At 51.1% G+C, this 25,024-nt stretch overlaps 2 protein-coding genes across 6 annotated transcripts; one reads left to right on the top strand and one right to left on the bottom strand.

The window, feature by feature from the left end:
- Positions 1–200: 200 nt before the first annotated feature.
- Positions 201–13,946, bottom strand: PGLYRP4 (peptidoglycan recognition protein 4). 5 transcript variants are annotated; one of them, XM_037067047.1, is made up of 9 exons: positions 13,649–13,946; positions 13,016–13,111; positions 12,041–12,148; positions 11,149–11,350; positions 9,658–9,776; positions 8,235–8,387; positions 6,718–6,916; positions 3,077–3,195; positions 201–2,010 (listed from the first exon to the last, which is right to left on the bottom strand). In XM_037067047.1, the coding sequence occupies exons 2-9, from the start codon at positions 13,062–13,064 to the stop codon at positions 1,832–1,834; spliced, it is 1,128 nt and encodes a 375-aa protein (XP_036922942.1). In that variant the 5' UTR covers positions 13,065–13,111; positions 13,649–13,946; the 3' UTR covers positions 201–1,831. The 5 variants fall into 5 exon arrangements, with proteins under 5 accessions (XP_036922942.1, XP_036922940.1, XP_036922944.1 ...); XM_037067045.1 differs by having other exon boundaries at positions 13,687–13,946; XM_037067049.1 differs by having other exon boundaries at positions 6,718–6,814; positions 13,687–13,946.
- An 8,094-nt stretch (positions 13,947–22,040) lies between these two features.
- S100A9 (S100 calcium binding protein A9) lies at positions 22,041–24,692 on the top strand. Its single transcript, XM_037067043.1, has 3 exons — positions 22,041–22,148; positions 22,522–22,685; positions 24,362–24,692. Exons 2-3 carry the CDS (start codon positions 22,545–22,547, stop codon positions 24,587–24,589), a joined length of 369 nt encoding a protein of 122 aa, XP_036922938.1. The 5' UTR covers positions 22,041–22,148; positions 22,522–22,544; the 3' UTR covers positions 24,590–24,692.
- Positions 24,693–25,024: the final 332 nt, after the last annotated feature.

Genomic DNA, 25,024 nt, shown 5'->3' with positions numbered 1-25,024 from the left:
CTTAATTGTTTTCTGCTGCTTATTTTATATAAAATTAGTTTTCCTGAACCTTTAAAGGGTTTGGTTTTGAATAGCTTTTCTAATCACATCCCTCTAGAGCTGCCTGTTCATCACTCTTGTCAAGCAAGCGTTCAAAGATTGGTGGCTTCTATTCAGAGCTTGACTCCCTTTCCTCCCTCTTATCTGAACCTTTTTTTCCCTTTGTATCTCTGATCTATGACCTTAGAGTCTGTTCCAGATGCTCTCCTCTTTGAGACTTTATTCAAGATGGAACTTCAGCTGCTTCTTTGAGAATCATGGGACCTAGACTGCTCCAGGTCCCGCAGATATCACCATAAACTCTGTGTTTACACACATTTGGGGAGTGTAAACCTCTTCGGTGTCAGCTGTTGGGCTGTTTAAACTTTAGGTAAGTTCATCTTGGTCGTTTGAAGTCCCAGATCCACCAGGCTCCCTGCTGTCTCCCTCTGCTGCCTTCTGCACAGATGCCAAAAACGTATAGATCTATGGCAGTTGGTGGTTGGTTCCCATCAGCTCAAATCTGGGGTTGGTGAGGAGACCGCCACCTAGTTGTGTTGATTTTGCTTGTGGATTTTTGCTTCTTTTCCTAACCTTGTTACTTTATTTCTTTTTATTGGAGGCGGGGAAGTATTCATAATTTCTGCTGGGGCTACCATCCTCCACCATGCCTGCTTTGCTGTCTGTCGATGGTGTATCTGTCGGAAACAGTGCTGTGAGACACCATGAGTGTGAATAAGGCATTCTACAATTTCACAGCTGGTGGTGCCAGAAGCACTGTGTGCAAGGTGGCATATCTGCATCAAGTACCTGTTCAAGGGAGGACAAGTGACTAACCCCACCACAAGGTAATCAGCCTGCTGCCAGACTGTGACTGGATCTCCCAGGTAGTGGTGCTAGTTGGCAACTCATCAATGGCCTCTGCTATGGGCAGGGTGGCCAGCTTGGTTTTGTGAAGGGAAATATATTGTGGTTGGGCCCAGGCATTGCCTTCATCTCTGCCACAGGGTCGCTTTTTACATGAGTCCCTTGAGCAAGTACCCAGGTGGTTAGTAAAATAGACTGACTGAAATCATCTTATCTACCTCTTATGACTCCATTCAGGAACAAATACCTTTGATGAGCATTCAGATGGGACATCAATGGTCCAATTTTACTCTTGCCCGTCCTTGGTCATAGGCCAAACCATTAGTCACTGCCCACAGTAGACAGTTTATAATCCAGGCAAATCAAGAAGCAGACATACAGCTTAAAGTGCTACTCACTTAGAGGGGAGTATTTGGACAGGATGAAGTGGTGGGGGTAGAGTCTAGGGAAACAATGTGAGGATATCCCTGAAGATAGGGAAGCAGACCTGTGATAGGAGAAGAGAACTAATACAGCTCTGTTCCCAATCTACTCCTTTTCATACACATTTTCCCCTTTTATTGGGTCCGTCTATTTTTCTCTTTCTTTCCTCTCCTTTCTTCCAAACTAAGGGCCAGGGAAAAAAATATTTCTGTGTTTCCAATAACAGATGGAAGAGCCCAGACAGGGAGGGCTGCAGAGCCCCACAACTCTGGGTCTTCACTCAGCCCGATGCCCAGTAGGCTGGGGAGGTGAGTACCGAGAGGCGAGAAAGGCAAGGACAGGGGAAGGCTGGGCCCAGACACAGTGGGCATCCCAACCCTCTAAGACAGGAGAGTCATGACAGGCCTCCCTGGGGGGAGGACACGAGGTGTTGAGTCAAGGTGGAATGTGAGGACAGGGTGGCTTCGAGCTTGTGGAGGAAGTTGGCAGAGCAGTCTCCAAGGGAGCAGGGATCTGCCCCCGCTCACTGTTTGAAGTGGGGCCAGGTGCTGATGATGTTGTACAAAGCCTTGCCAGGAGAGAGAGTGTTGACAATATCACTCTGTCCCACCAGCAGGTAGTCGGGAGTCAGGTACCCCTTGTCCTCTGCACACTGGATCAGGGTCTGAGCTGCTTCCAGTGCTGCAGCATTGGGTGGGGTACCTGCAATACACAGACAACCCATCAGTTATAGAATTCCAGGCCACCCTACCCAGAGCAGGACACCTGCCTGGATACCCGCTAATCCACACCCACCGCCAAGCTAGTATACTCACTATTGCCAGCCACCCTAGACAGGCAGACAGAAAATTGAGTTAAAGCTCCAGCACCAAAGTTCTTCCTGAATCAAACCAATAGAGTGTAGAATAAAATATCCAATGACCCATGCAAAAAACCTTTATTCCCTGCCAAAGTTTAGCCTGGTAGTTCCCTACTAGGGGCAATTTAGCTCTCCAGGGGATATGCAGCAATGTCTGCAGATATTTGTGGTTGTCACAACTAAAGGAAGGATGTTCCAGGCATCTGGTGGGTAGAGGCCAGGGATGCTGCTAAACACCCTGCAATGCACAGGCCAGCCCCACACCAAAGAACTCTCTGACCTGGAACATCAATAGTGCCAAGTTTGAGAAATTTTATTTAGGCAAATTTGTGCTTCCTGCACCCGTTCCTTGCCCAGTTCCATCTCTAGGCACATTCCTAGTCACCCTTTGTCCCAGCCCAACACCCATTTTAATATCAGCCTGAACCAGCCTGAACCAGCCTGAGGGGCATGGCCTCTTCTTTCCAGAGGTTCAGCAACAGGCCCCTGAGTCTAAACAAACTCTGGTCAAGAGATCTGAGTAATGACAATTCTTAGTGTGCATTCTGGATTCAGAGACAGGGGCTTATCAGTGGCTGTGACAAATGCATGTGACAAAGGCAAGTGTCCTCACGTTCTTTCTGTGGAGTAACTTAGAAAAAATATGCTCAAAGATCTTTCTTCTTCATCTTACATGTGCCTTGGATGTTGGGACAGAGACATTTGATTGGGTATAAGGAAAGTAGACTTACAGTGGCCATTCTGTATAGGGGTCACTTCTGGTCACACTCAATTTAGTAAAAAGTCAAATTTGAAGCTGTGAAAATCCAGCAAATGCAGCCACTGAAATGACACCTGAATCTGCATCATTGTCCATGATGTCCTTCAAACATGATACAATGACCAATGCTGCTCAAAGCCTCCACTTACCTGAGAAGGTGCCCATGAAGGCGATGCCCAAGGCAATGTCATTGTAGCCAGGATTGCGAGAGCCTTGGACATTCCAGCCCACTCCTTCATAAACGGCACCATCTTGGCCCACAAGGAAGCTAAAGGACCAAGAAGAAAGATAGAGATCAACATGAAAGGGAGGCAGTATGGGATTGTTTCATTCATTTATTCACGTACTCATCAGACATTGATTAGTTATTAGGTTCACTGATTTGCAAAAAAGAGAATCCTTGCCAGTGGCTTGCTGGTCAACCGACTTTCATGAGCAGTGGGCGAGCAGGAAGCCCTGATTTGTTTACTGATCTTTGTAGTGTAAAACTTCCACCTCAGTCGATCCAAACTACCAATGACTGAACAACTGGCTCACAAAATTTTTGAATCTTCAATAACTGCAGCATGCCACTGCACCCCAAGTGGCTCTCAGGCTATAAAGAAAGAAAGTGACAGCTTTCAACCCCTGCAACCTGGCCTTTCCCACACCTCACCAGTGAAACTCTTTCCCCCATGGTGACCTATGACCTCCTTAGAACTAAATACAAAGTATATTTCTCTGATCTTCATTTTCCTGATCTCTCTGTATATTGAACACTAAGGACCCCTCTCACTTTCTTCAAGCATCCTCTCCCCTTAGCTTCCATCGCACTACACTCTCCTAGCAATCTTCTCCAGTGGCTCCCCCTCAAACTCCTCTGCCCCTCATCTTAATGTGCTCTTTCCTGCACATGGTGGGGTTTCCTCAGGACACTGCCCTCCACCCTCTCCTCCTCTCCCTCCACACATTCTCCCAGGACTAACCCACCTAATTCCTTCACTTCAGTTGCCACCCAGGAAAGTTCACATGTCCACACCTGGACCCACGTTCTTCCCCACATGTTCCTCTTTCTGGGCTCCCCATCTTGATAAAAGGTGCCACTGTGCATCCTCCCCCTGGCTCCAGCCAAGTGTATGGGCATCAGCCCACCTACTTTATCCAGTCATTAACTACTTGTCAACTGTGTCTTCCCAACCATTCTCCCTGGTCAATCCCTTCATCCTTGGCATAGACCACTATCCTCCACTAACCTCTTAGATTCATTCCACCACCTCTCCATGACAGCTGCCACCCCCCACCCCCCCCGCCACATCACCCTCCTGTCTTGTCAGCATTGCTGCACAGCCCTCAGGTGCATCTTACCACCTCCAGCTTTGTCCTTCACACTCTGTTTCAGAAGCTTTGAAGTGAGTGGACTTTCTAATACAAATCTTATGTCAAACCCTACTTTTAGTCTCTTGGCACAGAGCCCAAACTCCCTAGCTTACATCACAAGATCCTTCATGGGATGGCCCATTTTCTTCCCTAGCCTTACATCCCAATACATCCCCTTTGGCATCTGTTTTTAACATCACAACCTTCTCTCAGCTCTTCAAAGGCACCATGGTTGAGCTGGCATCCAGGTCTTCCCATAGAGTTTCTTTTCCCCCCTTCCTCCTCTGACCAGCTTCCTCTCACCCCCTAGGTCCTGGCTAACACATTACTCCCAGGTAGTACTTCTCTCACACCCATTCTCCCAGCAACTGAAGGGAAAGGGGTGGAGACAGATGTAGAAGAGGGTAAAGGGGTGGGGGGTTGGGTAAATGGTGATGGAAGGAGACTTGACTTTGGGTAGTGAACACACAATACAACATGCAAGTGATGTATTATAGAACTGTACATCTCAAACCTGTATAATTTTATTAGCCAATGTCACCCCAATAAATTCAATGAAAAAACATTTTTAAATAACAACAAAAAAAGCAACCTAAGCAGAAGTTAAGAATGCCTCCTGTTCACACTCCATGTATTTCCTCTCATAACACTTAGGTACTCTATTAGGATTTATTTGTTTAATCATCTTTCTCCTTCACCAGAGTATTAGCTCCATGAAGGCATGTGCTATACCTTGTGACACCCACAGAGCGTAGCCCACTGCCCACACAGAGGAGGCGCCTGATCATGTCCCAGTGGATTAAGTTATAGTGCATAGGTGTTTACTCTTGACCACAGACCATCTCAAGGTAAGGAAATAGCAGAGTCATGCAGTTTTGATGCAGAAAACACAATAAAAGATCATAAGCCAAGGGACAGTCAACTGCCCTCTGAAACATGAACAGGGAACGGGAAAGGACCTTCCTTAGCCCTTATTATTTTCCAGTTTAGGATTTCAAAATTTATAGTCAATTTTCAGGTATCCACTCTAATTAAACAGAGCAATGCTGTAAATAATCCTAATAGCAAGGCCTGGCAAAGCACCAAGTAGGTCCTGATAGATGATAGATGCTGGAGGAAAAGTTTCCTTCTCTCTCAGATGGGTTGCTGCCCAGATGGGGAGGGGAGAGGAGAGGCAGTGAGCCCAGGAGCATGTAGCAAGTGTTGGTAACTTGCATCCCGCGCATGGGTGCTGGGCTTGGGACCAGATGGGACTGAAATCCAGCTCTACTAGCTAAGCCATGAATGCCTTAGAAGAAGTGCTCCTTTGATTAATGTACAGATATGCCAATTGGGCAAGTGGTGGCACAGCCTAAAACAAGATTGTGTGTGATTGCTTCTGTTGGGATATTAGATGGCCCCTCCCACTTCCTCTAAGGCTGGGCCTCCCCATTCTCACTCTTCACCCTGTCCCTCCTGTCTCAAGCTAGTATGATCCTATCCTGTTAGCATCCTCCAGAAACCGTATCTGTGAACTCTGAGAGCATCCTTCAAGGAAGCTTCTACTTTCCCACAGGTTAATGTTCTTTATTAAAGGTATTTGAACAACAATTTTTTTTAAAATCCCCAGCTAGTGTGTCTCAGTGGATTGAGTTCTGGCCTGTGAACCAAAGGGTCACTGGTTTGACTCCCAGTCAGGGCACATGCCTGGGTTGCAGGCCGGGTCCCCAGTAGGGGGTGCGTAAGAAGCAACCACATATAGATATTTCTCTCCTCTTTCTTCCTCCCTTTCCTTCTCTAAAAATAAATAAATAAACAAATTTTAAAAGGTATTTCTTTATCCACCCTAAAATTTTTGCAACTATGAATAAATGAGCAAAGAAAAAATTTTTAATAAAAAATGTCCACACTACCCCCCTCAAAAAAAGAATTGCCAACCGTGGTATTAGAGAAATCAGAAGATATTGTGTGGGCTGCCCCCTGCCTTTAAATATGAAGCTATCCTACCTGAGGAGGCTGACAGCTTCCAGATGCAGAGGAATAGCATGAGTCAATGCTAGGGAGACAAACATTAGGTTGCAGCCAAACTGAAGGCAGAACCTGAGCCGCTGAGTAGTAGGAGGCAATTGTGAGGAAAAAGAACCTTAGATTATCCTTTCTACAGATTTCACACTCTTGCATGCTCTAATATCTTTCAGCAGAGTCTTGGCCCCCATAATGTCAACATATGACCTTGAGAAAGGATGTACATTTTGAGAACATGCTCAGGGGAAACGACTACAACCCAGCTATACCCTAAGGCCCACCCAGGGTTGTATGAGAAATCTCTGGTTACACATGGGGCACCTCTTGTGCAGTGGGCACTCAGGAAACATTAGTCCTCTTTCCCTTCCTTTCAAAGGTTCAGTATCTGCCCCCAGGGGATAGAACCCCACACATCGTCAGATCCACTTACTTATATGGAATGTCACATGAGTCAAATCTGTCCATGAGAAGAGACTGCATAGTTTGGACGAGCCTGCGGCATTCCTCCGATGTGTTGCAGGTTCTCTCTGCGGTGTGGATGATGATGGCGTACTTAGCTGGGAGGGTCATCTTGGGGCATTGGGTCTCCCTGGCCTCCCAAGCAGACCGAGATACAATGTCAGGGCAAGCTGTGTGGGACCAAAAATACAGGGACATGAGGATTGACTGTGCCCATCCATGTCAACTACCTCACCAGTAAAGGTCAGCGTGATCCTCAGTATCCACCCTCCACATCCACCACCCTCTGGGCATCCTGACCTGATCCTGACTAGAACTTGGGAGAGCCCAGCAGCTCTCGGAGTGGCCTACCTGGGAACAGGTGTGTCAGCACAGAGAGGTTGGGCTCAAGAGGCAGGAACCAAAGAGCCAGTGTTTCTGACCCAAAAATCAGAACCCAAAGGACAGTGGGTCTGTTGATTCTGAGGGGACATGGATCTTTGTATTCCAAGGACAGTGTATTTATTTATCTTCATGACAGTCTCATCTGCTGGTCTGTGCATATGTGTTTGTATGAGAGAGGGAGAGAGAGAGAGAATGTGTAACAGGCCCCTTTGGAGAACTCACTTGAATTTTCACTTGAAAGCATGTCTTTGGGAGTCACCTGTCATTTCTAAAACTATTCATCAGTGTAGGCAATTATTAATACTGATTGATGGTGTAAGCCCAAAGGCAAAGATCAAATTTATTCAGAGATTTAATATAATAGAGATAAAGGTTTTAAAACTTAATATAAGTCCAAGAAAAGGTTGAAAGTGCTTATTAACTATGGAGAACAAGCCCTCCATAGGACTGGTTTTGATGTTGCTGCTTATTGAACTTGAAATTGACCTTTTATCTACCTTTTATTACCTGAGTGATGTAAAACTCCCCCTCTAAAGTCAACAAAAGGGGAGACTCAAGCACTCGGTCTGCTGGTGCTGTTCTGGGGTTTGCACCCAGAGATGTACGCCTGTGCTGAGTGTTCGTGTCAGATGCCTACCCTCTCCGTGGTTTTTTTCCCCCTCCACAGCACTTTTCACCAACTGATGCACCAAATTTTTTCTTGTTTATTTGCTAATTGGCTTCTCTACCCTCTAGGTTGAAACTTCATGAAAATGAAGCTGCTTCTGTGTGTTTCGTGGTTTGGTGCATCTTCGGTGACTAGAAGGTGCTCAGTAAAGAACTGCTGAATGGTTGAAGGAATGGATGTATCGTTGAAGGAGTGAGTATGTGTATCACACCAGGCCTGATGCCATGGCCCCAACATTCCAGGAACCTGAGGGGCAAAGAGGTGACCTGGAGGCCCCTGCTGAAGGTTTGCCTGCAGTAAAGTTTCAGACAGTTGGGTGACTAGTTGTTTATCAGCAGGAATCCAGTGAGAGCTGAAGGAAAAGATCACCCCTGGTGGCCATTTGAAATTAGTGGAGGTGAGTCTGGAGGGAGGCCCAGAAGGGTTGAAAGCCTTACCTTTCTTGGGACTCTCCTTCTGCAAAGGGACCAGGCAGTTCTCGCCTTTCACAAGAAATGGCTGAACATACATGGGTGACAGGTGGCCCTTCTGGACAGCATAGGCTACCAGGTTCTCCATGGCTGACAGGGCAGCAGGGCTGGGACTGTGGCCTGCAAGAGAGTGACCTGTGGGACACCTCGGCCCAGCCTGAGTCAGAGGGCAGTGGGGAAAGACAAGGTGCCCCACCAGCCCCTGCATGGCTATGGGAGGGGAAGAAAGGAGAAAAGGCTCGTTTCCAGGTCAGAAGTCTGAAAGTCAAGGGTCTGCCTGGACAGAGCTCTAGGTGGCCCAGGATAAAGACCTTTCCCATCAACTGCCAAGACTTCATCCATCCTCTCTCTGTCCCTGGATGAGCTAAAGGCAGTGCCATGCTCAGGAATGCCCAGCTGGCTGGGTCAGGGTTTCCCATCAGCAGGTGCCCTTCTGGGCAGGTGCCAGCCTCTTTACCTGCATTAACAGCTTTAATCCTCACCTGAAACCTCAGAGCTGGCTGCTATGTTTAACCCCACTCTTCACAAAGAGGAACTTGAGGCTCCAAACAGTGATGGGCTTAAGATCCCATTGCTAACAAGGTGACAATAAGTGGTCACCAAAATACACCAGGCTGAACAGAGTCCTCTGGCATGCCGGAACCACTGTGGAGCTGGAAAAGGAAGACGGGAGCTTGTGTTCTGACCCCTTTCCTCGTGGCTGAGTCACCCGGGGTCATTCACCTCTCTGAAATTCAGGCTGCACCTTGTATAATGGTGATCATGAGACTTATCTGGACTATCATTAAGGGTGTTGGGAGGGGGTAGTGAGAAACTGGGTGTGCAAGAACTGTGTTAAAGGTCAAAGGTGCACAAATCCCATGGAAGGGTCCTGGAGGTTGTGCATTAGGGCATGGGGGTCTAGGGGAAAACAATAAGGCTGAGAGGAAGTAGACAGGATTCAGAGGATCAGAGGCCTCGAAGTGGTTTCTAAAAACTGTACAGAAAACCTTGGAGTGAGAGAGCTGGGAAGAAGAGGCATCTGTCAGGAAATGGGGAAGCACGGCCTGGTGCTGCAGAAGTGTCAGGGTCAGAGAGGAAGGTGTGACAGTCACTGACACAGAAGAGGAAGCTGAGGCCCAGATCCTTCCAGGACAGGAGCAGGAGGAGAGCAAGGCTGCAGAGAGAAGGCTGGACACCTCCCTGTGAGAGGCCCGAGGAAGAGGACCTGCTCTGGAGAAGATAGCCAGGCCAGGAGGAGGACCACCAGCACGTCCTGCCACAGAAGTCAAGGGGAGAAGTCCAGCAGAAAGTGGGTCATCGAGGAAGTATGAGAGGGAGGAGAAGACACCTGAATGTTGAGAAAGAAGCAGAGAACTCTTTGGAGAAGGGCAGCTGGGATGACTGTTACCTTCCTTTGTGCCGAAGAAGACAAAACCCAGGGAGATGTTGTTATAGCCCTGTGTGTGCACACCTTGCACGCCCCAGCCGACACCTTCATACACCCTGCCATCGTTTCCAACCAGGAAGCTGTGAAGCATGGAAGCATGGTCTCAGAGGTTGGCTCTGTGGCACATCCTTGCAGAGAAACCATTTACCCAGCCTCCGGAGAAGAAGGGCTGGGGCCATGGCCACTAAAGGGAACTTGCATGGACCCATCCCAAACAATGGCTAGGAGAAGTCATTTATACTCATCCTTACAACTCAGGAGGACCCACTCCCATGCTCCCCACCCCACCCCACCCCGCCCCCTTGTTCAGACACCTGGGTTTCATCGTACTCAGAGGGAGAAAATGTCTGGAGCTAACACAGACCCAACCACACAACAGAAGAATGCTTCTTGGTCCCCATGTTTCCTCTCCTCCTTCCTCCAAAATGTATGTTCTCTGTGTAATCTCCACACAGGCTGCCCATGCGATTTCTCCCTGCCAGGACTCTGTCTTACAAAGACTTCCCAGGACAAGGATGTGGACACAGACAGTTTATCTGGGAAGAGATCCCAGGAGCCAGACTGAGGGAGCAAGGAGGAGATGGAAGGAAGAACCACAACGAAGTGTGGGAGTTGGGCTGGCTTCACAGTGGCCTCCTGAAGCTCAGTCCCCTCCACCCCTGACATGTGACCTTACAAGGAACCATGTACATGCACTTTAGAATTGTCCCTCAGAAGGGCTGGGAGCTGAGAAAATTACCCACAACTCGTGCCCTGCAGGGATGCATTACTCACTGCCCTTCACCATGCAGGACTTGGGTGAAAGCCTGGAGCAGGGAAAAGAGAGATGCACTGGATACCCCAGATATAAAACCAGGGCTATGCACAAGAAACTGCCCCCAACTAGCAGAATTCAGAGGCCACATGCCCTTGGCCACCACTCGGGTCTGCTAGAATGGCCAATGGGGTAAGAGATTGCCTCCCAAGGTGAAAACCCCATACGTGTGGTGTAGTGGAACACGCAATGGGTAAAGAGACAGTCTGGGCCACGGTGGGCTCCATAACTGTCCCACAACTGTGTGCCTTTGAGGAATCAACCTCCCTACCTCGGTCCCCTCGCCCACAGCACAGAGGTGGCAATGCTTGCCCTACCGACCTCACCCGCTCTTGGGAGCACGTCGCTCCTGTGCGTGGAGGTCACTCATGACCTGCAATGGGCTGTGTGCACTAGGTTTGGAGACAATAGAAAGTACCATCATCACTTAACCTTCCTCGCTTCCTTTTAGAAGATCTCTGAGTCAAGAGCCACGTAGAAATTCAAAGGATTTAGAAGTTTATAGGGTTTCTTAAGTCTTTGACTCATTATAAACCTGATATAACCTCAACCCAGAAAGTCAGGAAGTCAGAGGAGAAGGGGCAGGAAGAGTGCCCTAAGGAGCAGCTTTGATCCCTCGCCTCTGCCCAGTCACCTACTTGTAGGCCACGTCACACCAGCTGTTCTTGTGCACGTGATGGGCCTGCAGCTCCTGCACCCTCTGACTGCAGGTGGTCTGGTCGTGACACTCCAGTCCGGGGAGGTGATGTGTGACAAGGAAACCCACCGGCATCCTCAGTGGGGTGTTACAGCCAACAGCTCCTGCCCCCCACTCCTTACGAGAGACCATGGTGGAGACATCTGTGGGGGGAACCATAGGAGGGGGTGTCACTCAGCACACCTTGCCCATCATTGCAACATCAGCCCTCCCAGGTCAGACGTGCCATCGTGGGCTGTGTCTGCCCCATCCTGGCGGAGGCGCCTAGGAAGAGACCTTCAGCAGCAGGCATGCCCTCCTCGCCTGCACACCGCCATCTCACCTCTACTCACCCTCAACGCAGTCTGCTCCTGTACAGAGAAGCCTGGATGCTTTGCTCCCCATCCCAGGTAGCACCTCCCTGCTGTGCCCCTGGAGGCATCCACTTCCCACGCTCACCCTGGGGAGAGTCTTGAGCACCCTCTGGGCCTCACCTGCACGAATGCCCTCTGTGCACACTGTGCTCTCCAAGCGTTTTCTCTGTGACTCTGACTGAGTCTTTTGTCCTGACTGAGCACTCCCTGAGGGGGCTACACTTTCTCCTCAGCCTGGGGGCTCCCCGCAGGCAGGACCTGGTAGGGCAGGACCCTCCTCCAGTGCAGACCTGGCCTCTCCCCTTCCTGGTTCCTGTCCCTTCCTGGCACCACCGCACCCCCCAGGGGCCAAGGCAACCTGTGCAGGTGGTTTGCCAGTGCCCTTCTCTGCCTCAGCCCCACTGCCCCCACCCATCTCAGCCTCTGTGCTGATCTCAGAGACATCTGGTCACATGAGGAACCCCAATGCCAGCCGCTCACCATACAGACCCAGTCTGCCTTTGCCAGTGAGCTGGGAGATGTTGCCAAACAGATCCTGGAGCCTCTCTGACACGTATTTGACTTGTGTGTTATCCCAGGAGGAATCACCTGCAAAGGAACATTTCATTTTGCCTGGGTCCTCAAGAGGCCCAGTATCAGCCACCTCAGCTCACAGGTTCAGGCTCCTCCAGGCTCCCTCTGCCTCCCCAGACCCCATCCACTCCAGGAACCCCTCTAGGCTGACCGGAGGACCACCTCCAACAGAAGCACCTAGTGCTGTTTTCTCCAACACTAGCTCCAGGTAATCCCCCAGGAAGTTATTATATACACAGGCAGGGGCAGGGAGTAGGAAACATGCCCTTTCCTCAAGAGCTACATCTACACACACAGTTGGGAAAAAACAACTGGAAATGTATCCAGGCACTTCAAAACCACAGTGTCCTCCCCCGTGTGAATTTACCTAAGGGAAGCGGTGGGGAGACCAAGTGGAAGAAGGATAGAATAACCTGCAGGAACCAAGACGGTTCCTGGGGGCCTGGTTTGGGGGGCATCTTCGGCGCCCTTGCTCCTGTGTGAGGGACCATGGGGTTGGGCATCCCTACCCCCAGGGATTTTCTCTTACAAGCCTGAACCCCGTCACAGGTTAGCCTCTCGTTAACATAACAAATAGAATCGCTGCTCCCAGCTGCGAAGTTCTTCCTTTAAATTGCAATATCTCCTATCATCCTCATAATAAGTTTGGGAGACCATAACATTATCTCAATTTTCAGGTGGTAAAATTATTCAAGAGCTGAGTAACTTATTTAAAACCATTGCCAGAAGCAGGGCGAGGATTTGAACCCAGGTCTAGAGACTCCAAGTTCTGGAAAAGCTATTCTTTCTCCATACGGGAGAGCCAGCCTTTAAAGAAACCTGTAATGAGACTTCAAGATGCTCTTCCTCAGTTTCTCTCTGACTCATTGATGGCGCACTTACCCCAGGCCCCGAGACCCAGAGTGGAGAAGACGAGAAGCCACGGCAGCATCCTCACGCGGTCCAGGGACACGAGCAGGGAGAGTGTGGGTGGCGGCCCTGGCAGAGGTGCAGATAGTTGACCGGACCTTGCTCACTCCTCGGACCAGCACCTCCCACTGCAGGGCACCCCGCCCACTCCCACCAACCAAGGGCCTCCTGAGGGCCAGCACCCAGTCAGACTTCTCAGGGTCCCCAGGACAGGTAAGCTGCTCATCGAATAAGTAAACACCCTCACCCTGTTACCCTGGGCGACTCCATCTCACTGAGGCCCTACTATGTACAGGGCCTGTGTGGATACTTGCACATGCAGTCTTTTCTAATCCTCACACAATCCCTGCAAGGTAGGATTACCGACCCCCATTCTTATAGAAGAGAGCCGTAAAACCCAGGAATACGAGAACCAAGAAATCTAAACGCACATGCGTGGGCCTGGTGCAGAGAGCTTCCCAGCTGGGGAGGGGGGAGGGGTGAAGGCAGTGGGACAGTCCCAGTTCTGAGGCAGAGGAAATCTGATCTTAGCTCTCCATCGAGTGGAATCCAGTCCCTTCTTTGACAGAAGGCTTCCCAAGAAAACCCACTCACAGTCAAAAATACCTGGGGATCCCGTGCAGGTCAGGGTGCAGGCAGCTCACCCGTCATTGGCTGACAGCTCCTCCCTTTCAGACTTGGCTTTGGCCCTGCCCTCCTTGGCCAGCAGGGGCCTCTTCTGGCCTCAGTCTCCCTGCACTAGAGGGCACTCCCTCCTGGGAATGGAGCCTCCGGCTCTGGCTTCTCACAGAGGAGGAAAGCTGGATCCCTAGTAAAAGCTGGAGAGAAGGGCAGAGTTCCGAGGCTCCGAGCCTGCTCCCTCCACAGCACCAAGGGGAACTTGGTGAAACCAGACTCAGGTTGAGAGCAGGGACCCGCCCTGTGAATAAGCCCAGGTGCCTCCTCCCTGGGAAAGGACAAGATTGCCCAAGCTCCATGAGCTCCTTCCTCATCCCAGACCTCAGGAAGCCTGGCCAACATGGGGGTGCCCATGGGACCTGGGAGTCGTGTCCCACATCTGGGAACTTCCTGTCCTGGAGACAGATCTTCACCAGGAGTGTGAAGGCTGTCCCTCACTAGCACCCTGCCCCATGGGAGACTCAGTGGGGGCTGGGGGTTGGGGAGGGAAAGGTGTCCAGGTGGCAGCAAAGAAACAGAAAAACGTACTCCAGGAGGCAACCGCTATGCCCAGTTCTGACCCTACAGCCTACATGCCCATCATCTCCCCTCCTGCCACAGCCCCACCCTCAGCACCCACTGTCACCACCCAGGGGGCCTCCTACAAACCGAGAATGCCGAGCCCCTCCCCCACCCCCAGCTCAAGGCCATATTACACTCATCACCTAACTGGTCCCACGGGGTGCAGTCTGTCTCACAGAGCCCTTGAGTCCTCACAGAGGAAACTCCACATGACACTCTCCATGGGTCACTAGGACATGTATCTCCACTGGGACCCACCGGGGGATCCCACCTCCTGGGGGTGGGACAGCTGCTGAGACTGCGGACAGGACCCTTCTGAGGGAATGCTCCGATCCAGAAAAGATGCCCTTATCAGGACTGCAGTCCCACCCTCGGGCCCGGGGTCCCCAGGGTCTTTGAAAGCACACTGGCTTCCTCCAGTGTTCTGCCCAGCACATCCACGCAGGCCCAGGCTGGGAAGAAAGGCCAGAGGTGCCTGTTCAGCAGAGCAGGGGGTTACTAGTCGTAGGGCAAGGGTGCAGGTGGGGACAGGCCTGGAGCCAGAGGTGAAGGAGATGAAGAACTATCCGGGGCCCAAGCTGCAGAGACCCCATTGTTTCACAGACATTGGTTAATTGCTGTCTTCCCTGCCTTAGCTTTCTCTGAGTCCCAACTAGCATTAAAACTCACACTGAGCAAGCCTGTGGGCTCCCGTCCCAGGCATCAAGTTAGGGAGTTAAGCAGACTGGTTCCCCTCAGCAGAAGGGCTTGGGGAACAGGAAGCCTGAGGAGAGGCTGGGTGGTGGCTGTCTAAGAGAGGAGAGGAAGCTGGTAGAGCAATAAGTTCTTGGGGACTAATAGACAGAGGGACTCCCTGAAGCAAATGCCTATTGTGACCCAGGGCATCAGGAGGGAGAAGGAGTGACGTGTGGTTCTTTGCCTTAGGATTAAAACCCTAACAGGACCTGCCAATTTCTGAGGTTCCCCCCCCATCCCTTCTCACCTCCCTCAGAAAGAGTGGCTCCCTTCCTCACCTGGGCCCAAGGTTCGCCTTCAGCCTGGCCTCTTCCAGACGCCTCTGTGAACAGGGGTGACTAGTCAGGCCTCAAAGCCCTTCTTCTGCACAGAATTCATCTTAAATTGTAATAGTGTAATTATAAACCCTCGGTGATGGCAACTCCCAAGGCCATCTCCTTACCAGTGCCTGACAGAGCAGAGCACACTTCAAAGGTGTGGAAAGAAGGAAGGAAAAAGAAAACCAAGCCGGCACACAGCGTGCTTCACATGATCACAGGCAATAGCAGTGGCTCTCAAAGACAGGACCACGGAAACACGAGGTCCTCAAAATAAATCTTGCAGGGCTCTGTGAGGTCAAAACTATTTCCAGAATAATGTGTCACTCCCTGATGACACGAAAACAACAGGACTGCTAGTGTCTTAGCCAGAACCAAGAGACGGCACCGAGCTGCACTAATAGTCGATGTGTTCCTCACAACTCGTTCTTTCAAAATGAAAAAAAGTTTCGCTTGCCTTGGCCAGTGCGGCTCAGTTGGTTGGAGCGTCACCCCATCACCAAAAGGATGCAGGTTCAATTCCTGGTCAGCGCACAGGCCTATGGTGGCGATTCAATCCCTGGTCAGGGCCTGTACGAGAAGGTAACCAACCAATGTTTCTCAGTGTCTTCTTCCCCCCCTTCCTCTCTCTCTAAAATCAATAAAAATATCCTTGGGTGAGGACTTTTTAAAAGTTTCACTTAAGAATGTTCTTGATGAAACAGTGAAAATTATTTATTGTTTTATACCTTTGATTTTATTAAAGGCCTCATGTGATTTGAGCGGTGAGCTGAACTAGCCACTTTTCCCTGGAACGCTGTTTCTACCTGAAAGAACAAAGAACAGCCAAATTGTGGGTTGGATACTCATGCTGGGGTATACACAGCAAACATTTTCTTCAAAATGAACAGGGTCAGCCTTTCTCTTCAAGGAAAACAACCAATGGGATTTGTTAGCCTAATAAAATTGGAGCTTTCAAGCAAAAATAGAACTTTGGAATATTGTGTCTGCCACCATAAGTTTGACAGTTTCCCAAAACTTGAAGACTTTTCTGATCATATATGGTGATATTAATAAATGTTATGTTGTATATCTGTATATTAAATAATGAAATGCGTCAGCTTTGGGAACATGTGAATAACTCAGTGCAGTGAATCACTGTTTTCCAAATGGCCAAATATGAAGTTACAAAGTCATAAAAGAGCCCTTCGATTTCATGGTGGATGATCGGATTCTGATGCAACAGAGTACAAGGATCCGGTGATATGGTTTCAGATTCCACACTGCAACTGACCTTTAGGAAACCCCCACTTGTCGAGTTTACATGAATAATTAGAAAGTAATATCCATGATGATTTTTAAAGACTGTTCATATGCTCCTCCATTTTTCAAGTACTTACCTGTGCGAGGCTGGATTTTCTTCATATCTTCAATCAAAACAACATATACGACACTTTGAATGCAGAAATAGATATGCGAATCCAACGATTCTTATTTTCTTATTCTTATGATCTTATTTTAAGTCATATGTTAAAGAGGAGTGCGAAAATGTTTTCAACTTACATCACTCTTGTTACTAGCTTTTTTTGAAAAATTATTTTGTATTTAAAAAATTAAAAATGTCTTACTATGTAATGGGTTTGCTAATACTATTTTAGGTAAATGAATAAGAATTTAACAATTTAATCAATGTAACCCACCTAAACCAAAGCTCTTTGAAATGCTCAATAATTTTTCAAGTGTAAAAGGGTCTTAAGAACAAAAAGGTTGAGAACCCCAGCCAAGGATTGCCACAAACTGTACTGGTGCAGGTAGGCCACAAGGTGGCAGCACGCACCCTGATAATCCCAGAGTCGCCTCTCTCCCACTTGACTCTTCCCCGTCTCCACGTCTCCATCACACCTTCCACTTCCTTTTTTTCTTCTGCGTTCTCCCAAGCTGCACAACTTCTCAATTATGCGAAATAACAATCTTCTAAGCATAGGTTCCATCAAAACAAAGTCAGTCACATATTAACCTGCAGACGTTTATCAGATGTTTCTCATATGCAAAGTTTATCATCCAGGGCTGAGTAAACAGAAGAAACCCCACTCTCAAGGAGTTAATTTGAGACCGACCCAAAGCCAGTAATTAAAATGCCAACACGGTAATGTATGTGAAGGCCCTTCATTTTCTATAAAGGGTTGTATACTTCAAAGTGATTCCTGAGAGGCAGAGGAAACCAACAGCAGACACTGAGATACTCACCAGAAATTTCTGGAAGGACAAGAGCTAAGTTCTGCAAGACATAGGAGATGAGAAGGATTGGGAAACAGAAGCCAGGAAACAGACAAGGGGACACCAGATCTTTCTGGTCTGGAAGGTCGGGTTTCCCAGAAGTCACAAGGGTCATGAGAAGACAGCGAGGCGGCACGTGCGCCAGGTGTTCAGACTTGGGAATGCCACAGGCTGGGGGTCTAAGAAGCCGGGTCACTGCAGGGACCTCACTGTGGGTGTCACAGTAGGGAATGGGGCTGCTGTGAGCAGGGTGCCTTGGGACCTCGGGACAGCCCATTGGCAATGCCCACGAGGATGCAAGTGGTCAGTTAAGGCTTGGTACGGACCGAGCCCAAAGGTGCAGGACAGTGGTCTGACAGTACCTGTGAATAACTTCTCTGAGACACTTTCGTGCACCAGAGACACAGAGTGAGCAATGGGGTGACAGGAGATGTCAGCGGGCCTGTGGTCAAGGGTCTGAATCCAGAAATCTCCATGGAAGGACATATGGGAGGCCCGCCTGAGCCAGGACGGGGGCGAGGAGGGCAGCAAGGAGGAAGAGAGGAGTTTCAGGAAGAGTCAGCAGGTTGTACAGCCTGGAAAGGGCTGGGCCCTGGGCTCCAGCTGCCATGTGGGGAGGGGACACCTGCATTCCCCTGCTGGGAAAGCAGCAGGTAAACCACGAGCCCACCAAGATTCCATTAAAACCTGAAGTAAGAGCTAGACAGGACCTAAAGGCCAGCTGACTGTACCTCCTCCCACAATGGATAAGAAAATGGAAGCCCGGACATGCAAAGAACTTCCAAAGCCCACCCAGCAAGTCTGGCAGAGGTCAGACTAGTACCCAGCTCTCGGGCCCTCTGTCCACTGCAAACTCTCAACCAGCGTCCCTCCCGTAGGCCAAAGGATGCAGAGCCTGGGGAAGCCCCACAGTGTGCCCGGTCTTACCCCCTGTTATAACACCTGGTATGATGTGGACACCTTAGAGGAGGCAAAATTTCTTGAAGGACAACACTGAGGGAAGGAAGGGGCGAAATGACTGGGCTGGGACTACAGGAGCGCTGCCTGCTCACCTGTGTGCTGGTTTGTTTTTAACACAGGGAAGAAAACCATGCCCTTTCCTCCCAGTGGCTGCCTCTAGAGCAGAGGTGGCAAACACAAGGCCCACAGGCCGAATCCGGCCCTCCACCTTGTTTAATCCGGCCCAGCACCTTGTTTCTACCCAGTGGCAGCGCCGAGATCTCGCTTCACTGTTAAGGAGTAATTACATTTATACAGTCCTAAAATTATACTTAGCCCTTTGAAGGCAACCATGACACTGATGTGGCCCATGTGAAAATGAGTTTGACACCCCTGCTCTAGAGTTACTGTCCAGAACCAAGAATATTGCCCCAATGTATGCCCTAGCAGGAGGCTCTGAGTTTCCCCAAGGAGAAAACCCCACTTCCTGCCATCCCTCATTCCAACCTCTGGCCTTGGGCAGCAATGAGAAAGCTGGGTGGTGGGTGAGACACCTCTTGATGGAGCCAAGAGTAGCCTGCCTGAGTCAGGCCCTCCACAGCTCAGCCCTGCCCCTGCCCCCCGAGTCTGGGCTAATCTGTAACCATGGGACCTGGTGTGCCCTTTGGAGGGGGATCCCATCTGTTTGAAAGCTCTGTCCAGCTGCTCCCTCCCACCAGCCGCTGCTCCTCCTCTCCCCCCACTTCACCCTCATTTCACATTCATCCTGAATTAACACTAGATGGTCAAGCCGATGGCCCTTCAGAAAGTCACAGGGCCACAGATGGATGTTCTTTTCATGCTCACTCACGTCTCCATGCAGTCATGCACTCCTGCATTTGTTCATTCAACTAACGTTTATCCAGTGCCCACCAAGCCAGGCCGGGTCCTAGGATTGCAGAGGTGAGTCGGACGGCAGGGCGGGGAGGACGGACCTCTGAGGCAAAGCAGAGGTTACACACCGCCTGCCTGAAGTCACGCTTTGTTCACCATACACCATGCTTCATTGTTAATGTCTTTATTTTCATTTAAAACCTGTTGACAAATTTTATAAGCTAGAGTTTTTACATAAGATTCAGATTTCCTGGACCTTCAGTAGGACTAGCAATATCTAGTCCACTTTCCCATATGGCCATTGTGGCCTGAGGCTGTGGACCACTGTCCCTTCATGTTAGGAAGGCTCCCACTCACCACAGTCTCCACCACTCCCTAGTGTCCCCAACCCTGAGGCCCCACATCAGTTGCCACAGTTGTCCTATTGGTGGTGCTGTTGACGTTCTCAGGCCCAGCCAGCCTCACCAGTTTACTGGGTATGTTGTTCCTATCCTGGAAGTTGTCTAAGGTCCTTGGTCCAGAGTGAAGCGGGCTTCAATAGAGACAGCAGAGGGCGCTGTGGGCCCACGGAGGAGAGGCGCCCAGGTACCGCCAGCCGATTGCCAGAAACAGCAGAGATTTCCAAACAGCCTGGAGAGAGAGGACTCCTTGCTGCGTGCGGTGTGTGCTTCCTCCATCAGCTCAGACAGTGGAGGGCAACCCCGTGAGGGAACGCGCCTGAAGTTTCCATGCACGTACTCCTGGGCCGGACCTGCCGCTCATCCGTTCATGGACAATTTACTCTTTCATTCAAGCATGCACTCAGCAAGCATTGATTTAAATATTTTCATGCACTCGGCACTGCGATAGGCCCTGTCCTTAGCTCCCAAGGGTTTAAATGTGATTAGGGATTCAGAATATAAGATTATGCCTCCCTCGTGTATTAACTCACTCACCAAGTTCCCCAGCATCAGGCACTAGTGTCTGGTGCTCAACCAATATTTTTGTGAATGAACGAAAAGATAGATAATAACAACTCTAACTAGTGAGCTCTTCCAGCTTTACTGTACTGATTCCATTCTCAAGGTAGGTCCTGTGATTATCCTTTTTTACTGATAAAGAAAATGCAGCTCAGAGACGTTAACTAAATTGCCTAAAGTCACACAGCCAGTCTGAACTCTGAACAACTATTTCATGTGTGGTGTCATTTCAGCAGTGTCAGACAGAACGTGCTCAAGACCAAGGGGTAGCCCACAGGCTGCTTTGGGCTTTCAGAGGGCAGTACTATCAGGAGGACCTGGGGCAGTGAGACAAGGCTTTCTGACCACTGGACAGAGGGGCTGGTAGAGTTGGAAGAGGAGAACACCTTCCCTGATGGAAGGGGGGAGGCTGGGGGAAGCAAGGGTTGGGGAAGGTCCCTATAGTAGGTCCTCCAGACACACTTCCTGGGTGAGGGGTGGGGGTGCCAGTGAGGGCAAGGTCCTCCAGTAAGCACGAGGTCTCCCTGTGCCAAGCCCTGGAGCACATGAACACGAACACGAACTTCACCTGAGGATCCACAGGCAATGATCAGACAGAAGCGAAATATGTAAATAACTTCACTCCAGGAAAGGGAGTGCTGAGAGCCAGAGGTAATGTGGGAGTAAATGTCCCGGGAAAGAAGAGACTGTTCCTATTGGGAAAAACAAAACCTCGTCCAGGTTTCCTACCTGGACGAGGTAGCATCGAAGTGAGCCCTGTGGGGTAGGTAGGACTGCACTCCGACATGTGGGAGGGGCATGCCTGGGCTGAAAGCACCAAAGAAAGGCCTGGAGGTGCTCAGTGGGCACCCTGGGATCCAGGGGAGGGGGCGGGAGGCTGACCAGGCCCGGCGTGGCCACTCTGGACACTGCGTGTGCTGTGCTGAGATGGGGAGCTATGGGAGGTTTGCAGCCTTGCAGCAGGAGGGGCAGATCTTGCCTAAGAGGCTACATAAAAACGTTTGCCTTTGTGTTATAAGCTCTTTAGGGGTGTGGTTCCCACTAGAAGGTTTTAGAAGAGTTAACACTGTCAGCCTCTAGAAACACTTAAGCCCCAAGGGTCTCTCCTTCAGACAAGAGGGAGGGGTGATCCAATCACCCTTAGCCAGGAACCAGGATGCCGGAGCCTAGTTCCTGCTATGTCACCAACCAGCTATGTGACATTGTCATACAGCGGGGTTAACCCCCTACCCCACCCCCACCCTTCTAACCCAGGTTCACCCCCTGAGAATCCAAAGCCCCACTCCAACCCCTCACCCTCCACAGAGCACTTATCACAGAGCCAGGAAGGGAGGTGCTCAACCTGCAGTGCTGGGCTGCTCTTGGGGGGTAGGCAGGGTGGGTCAGCCCACCCCCCACCCCCCAGTGGTCCTCAGCCCACCACCAGCCCCTGGCTATCACAGGTAGGAAGGTACAAATTCAAGGAGGGGAGAGGGGAGGAAGGGGTGCCAGAGGAGAGGCAGCTTGCTCAGTGAGGGCAGGTGGGTGGGGTGGAGAAGTGAACTAACCAAGCAACTTCCTCCCCAACCAGCTCCTGACCCGGGACTGGGAATTTCACAAAAAGGCAAAAGGATCTATGTGAACATTTCCTGTTCCGCCCCAGGCCCCTTCCTGGCAGCCCAGCTCCGGGTTACCACACCGATGAAGCAATCTTCCCACTAGAGGGCTGAGTGTCCCCACCAGGGGAGGCCTATAAATGCTGGGCCCACAGGAGGCTGTCAAACGTCTCTCTCTGACACCTCAGCTTAGGTAAGTAAGCTGCCGGCCTCCCTGGCAGGAGCCTGCCTGCTGAGTCTTTCTTTTCTCCTTCTACCAATCTGCCTTTCAAACCCTCCTCCTGGAAGCCCTCCTTGACTAACTTGCTCGCTTTAAAGCTCCCTTCACATTTTGTTAGGTCCTGTTCTGCTGAAGCCTCCTGTTCTCAAGTGCTCTGCTTTCTGACATTCTCCAAATATTCTAAAAGTCATTTCTCCCTCGTGTGGGACAGGGTTGTCTCCCAGTTCGATGAAAATCAAGTTCCTTTCATTGTCTCCCCCTTCATTTCTGTGAGCAGCCCGTAGCAGGTGTCAAGGAAGTGTGACAGTGTTTTTTTCTAAGCACCCCTCACTTCTCCTCTACTCAGAGTCCAGGAAGACAGGGGACAAGATGCCGTCGCTAATGGAATGCAGCATTGAGAACGTCATCAAAGTTTTCCACCAGTACTCCAGGCGCCAGGAGCACCTCGACAGGCTGAACCAGAGTGAATTCAAAGAGCTGGTGCAAAAAGAGCTCCCCACCTTCCTCAAGGTAGGGCTGGACTCCCGGTGGCCCGACCCAGCCTAGCAACGGCCTGGGCTAAGGATGGAGGGTGGGACGTGGTCTGCAGCGGCCAAGGGGGAAGTGTGAGCCTCCAGCCCAGCCAGCAGGCAGCGGCAGCCGGGCACTCTAGGCCCTCCAGCTTAGGTGGCACCGGCAGAGTCAAGAAAGAGTGAGTGACCCTGGGCTGTGTGCCAGCCCTGCCCCAGGCAGGGGCCTGTGGTGAACAGGGACCTGAGTCCCAAGAGGAGCGACACAGCAAAGGTGCTGACTGATAAAGGGCACAGATAAATCCAGTGTCAATTTGAGCCTGCAAGAGAGTGAGAGATGCTGTAGGTGAGTTGGGCTGGGCAGGTGAGAGACGACTAGTTCAGTGGACAAGAAGGGCCCCTTTGAGATGGTGACATCTGAGCTGAGACCTAGAAGCCGAGGAGGGAAACACCCGAGGACGAAGGAGCCTTGGCAGACGCCGAGGAGACCGAGCTCAGCTGCAGTGAGCGGAGAACTGAGGGTGCTGTCCGACCGGAAGGGTCTCCGGCAGGAAACAGACCAACGGCAGTTGGGAAACGCTGCCCAGCCTGGACTCGCACCCCCCCACTCCACCCCCGACCCGGGAACCCGGGAACGCGGCCGCATCTGCCGACCCGAAAAGGGCTCGGCAGTTCTGAGGAAAAGGAGGATTTGTTCCACCAGATATTTCTGGTTTCTTCACAAATTTGGGGGCTTTAGGGGAACAGAGCCCTGGACTAAGAAGGCAGGGCACCTGGCTCCCAGTCTTGGCTCCACGCCTGGGCCTGCGCCCTGGGGTAGGTGGCCAGCCTTCCCTGGAGCCGCCCCCACCTCAGTGGGGTGGGGAGCCCCGGCAGAAGGTGATATCAGGACGCTGACAGCTCTCCACTGGGCGGACCTCAGCAAGCAGGATGCTGGGTCAGGGTGCACAACCAGGGACCCAGTACCCCCTAGTCAGGGGGACTGCTGGCCAGGCTTCCTCTGTGGGAGGCCTGAGCCTGTCCCATCCCCCGCCCCACCCTCTCTGCCAGAAGTAGAGTGACAGGCCAGGAGGGAAAGCTGGGACCTGGCCAGTGGGCTCCCCAGGAGTGACGACTGATCTTCCCCAGGGCGACAGCAAAGTGCAGCAAAAATAGATGGGGCAGAAGCACAGCGCTGGGGAGGGCCTGGGAGAGGAGCTGGGCACCCACAGTTTCCAGAGGGGAGTTGGCCAGCAAGAGGCACTGCGGGAACCCACCCAAACTTGCTGTTCTCTGTCCCTGCACAAGATCCCCAGGGTCCTCTTTTCCTCCTCGCTTCCCGTTACACAGGTTGAATGAGTGTCACTAATTTGTAACCTTGTAACCGTGAGAGGGAAGGTTGAATTAGTGTCACTAATTTGTAACCTTGTAACCATGAGAGGGAAGGAAGAGGCGAGGAGAGGAGGGGCCCGCAGTGGACTGGAGCGGAGGGTGGGACAAGACTGCCTCTGAGGCTGCCCCAAGTGGTGTGCACAGTAATTGGAAAGTGAGTGGCACCCCGTCAACGGTCATTTTCAATTTTGGGATTGAGGCCCAGGAGCCAGGTTTCTGTGCCTTTGCCATGGGGACCTTTGCTGTGCTACCAGTCCCCAGCCCTGGCCACAGGCAGCCCTGACCATCCTGTCTCTCAACCTACAGAAGGAGGGAAGGGATGAGAAAGCCATAGAAGAGATCTTGGAGGACCTGGACACGAATGGCGATAAGCAGCTGAGCTTCGAGGAGTTCTCCATGCTGGTGGCCAAGCTGACCGAGGCAGCCCATGAGGAGATGCACAAGAATAGCCCCAAAGGGGATCACCACCACCACGGGCCAGGCTTCGGGCCGAGCCAAGGCTCCTGCCAAGGCCGGGGTAGCCACATCCACTAATCAGGAGTCCGGGCCACCCTGTCCCCGAATGAAGGCACCAGGGCTGTGTTCCACGCCACCTTATTGGCAGGGAATTGCCAATTGAAATAAAGTGTTCTTCCAAGCCAGTGCTCTGCGTGCTTCTTCCACCCTCAACCTGTCCCTCTGGGGGTCTGGGTTAGACCCCACGCCCCGTAACTGGGGCTAAGCCCCTTTGTTCACAGAAGCAAGATGAGAAGCCTCAGGGATGTAGTTCTGTTCTGAGCCCCTTGGGCTGACCTCCCCGACCATTCCCTTGCCTCTGACCCCAGGCCCTACTGCTCAGGTCCCAGCTGTGCCAGCCCAGCTCAGGACTTCCCTGTCCAGCCTGTCAGATTGGCCCTTGTCACCATAGAAAGTAAAAAGGGGAATGTCCCATCCTCTCAACATGCCAGCCACCACCCCATCACGACCCCT

This window comes from Sturnira hondurensis, unplaced genomic scaffold (genome assembly GCF_014824575.4).
Source record: "Sturnira hondurensis isolate 20B ecotype Veracruz unplaced genomic scaffold, ASM1482457v3 Scaffold0017046, whole genome shotgun sequence".
Taxonomy (NCBI): Eukaryota; Metazoa; Chordata; class Mammalia; order Chiroptera; family Phyllostomidae; genus Sturnira; species Sturnira hondurensis.
Note: the sequence above shows the minus strand (reverse complement) of the source record. Positions and strands in the feature narration are given on the sequence as shown.

Excerpts from the sequence above, each read along its gene's own strand:
- PGLYRP4 (XM_037067045.1), bottom strand. Across the intron at positions 9,777-11,148 it reads TGGTGTGACGTGGCCTACAA|CTTCCTGGTTGGAAACGATG; the intron begins GTAGGTGACTGG and ends CATGCTTCACAG. Across the intron at positions 2,011-3,076 it reads CTTCATGGGCACCTTCTCAG|GTACCCCACCCAATGCTGCA; the intron begins GTAAGTGGAGGC and ends TGTGTATTGCAG.
- S100A9 (XM_037067043.1), top strand. The coding sequence starts at position 22,545 with ATGCCGTCGCTAATGGAATGCAGCATTGAGAACGTCATCAAAGTTTTC. Across the intron at positions 22,686-24,361 it reads AGCTCCCCACCTTCCTCAAG|AAGGAGGGAAGGGATGAGAA; the intron begins GTAGGGCTGGAC and ends CTCAACCTACAG.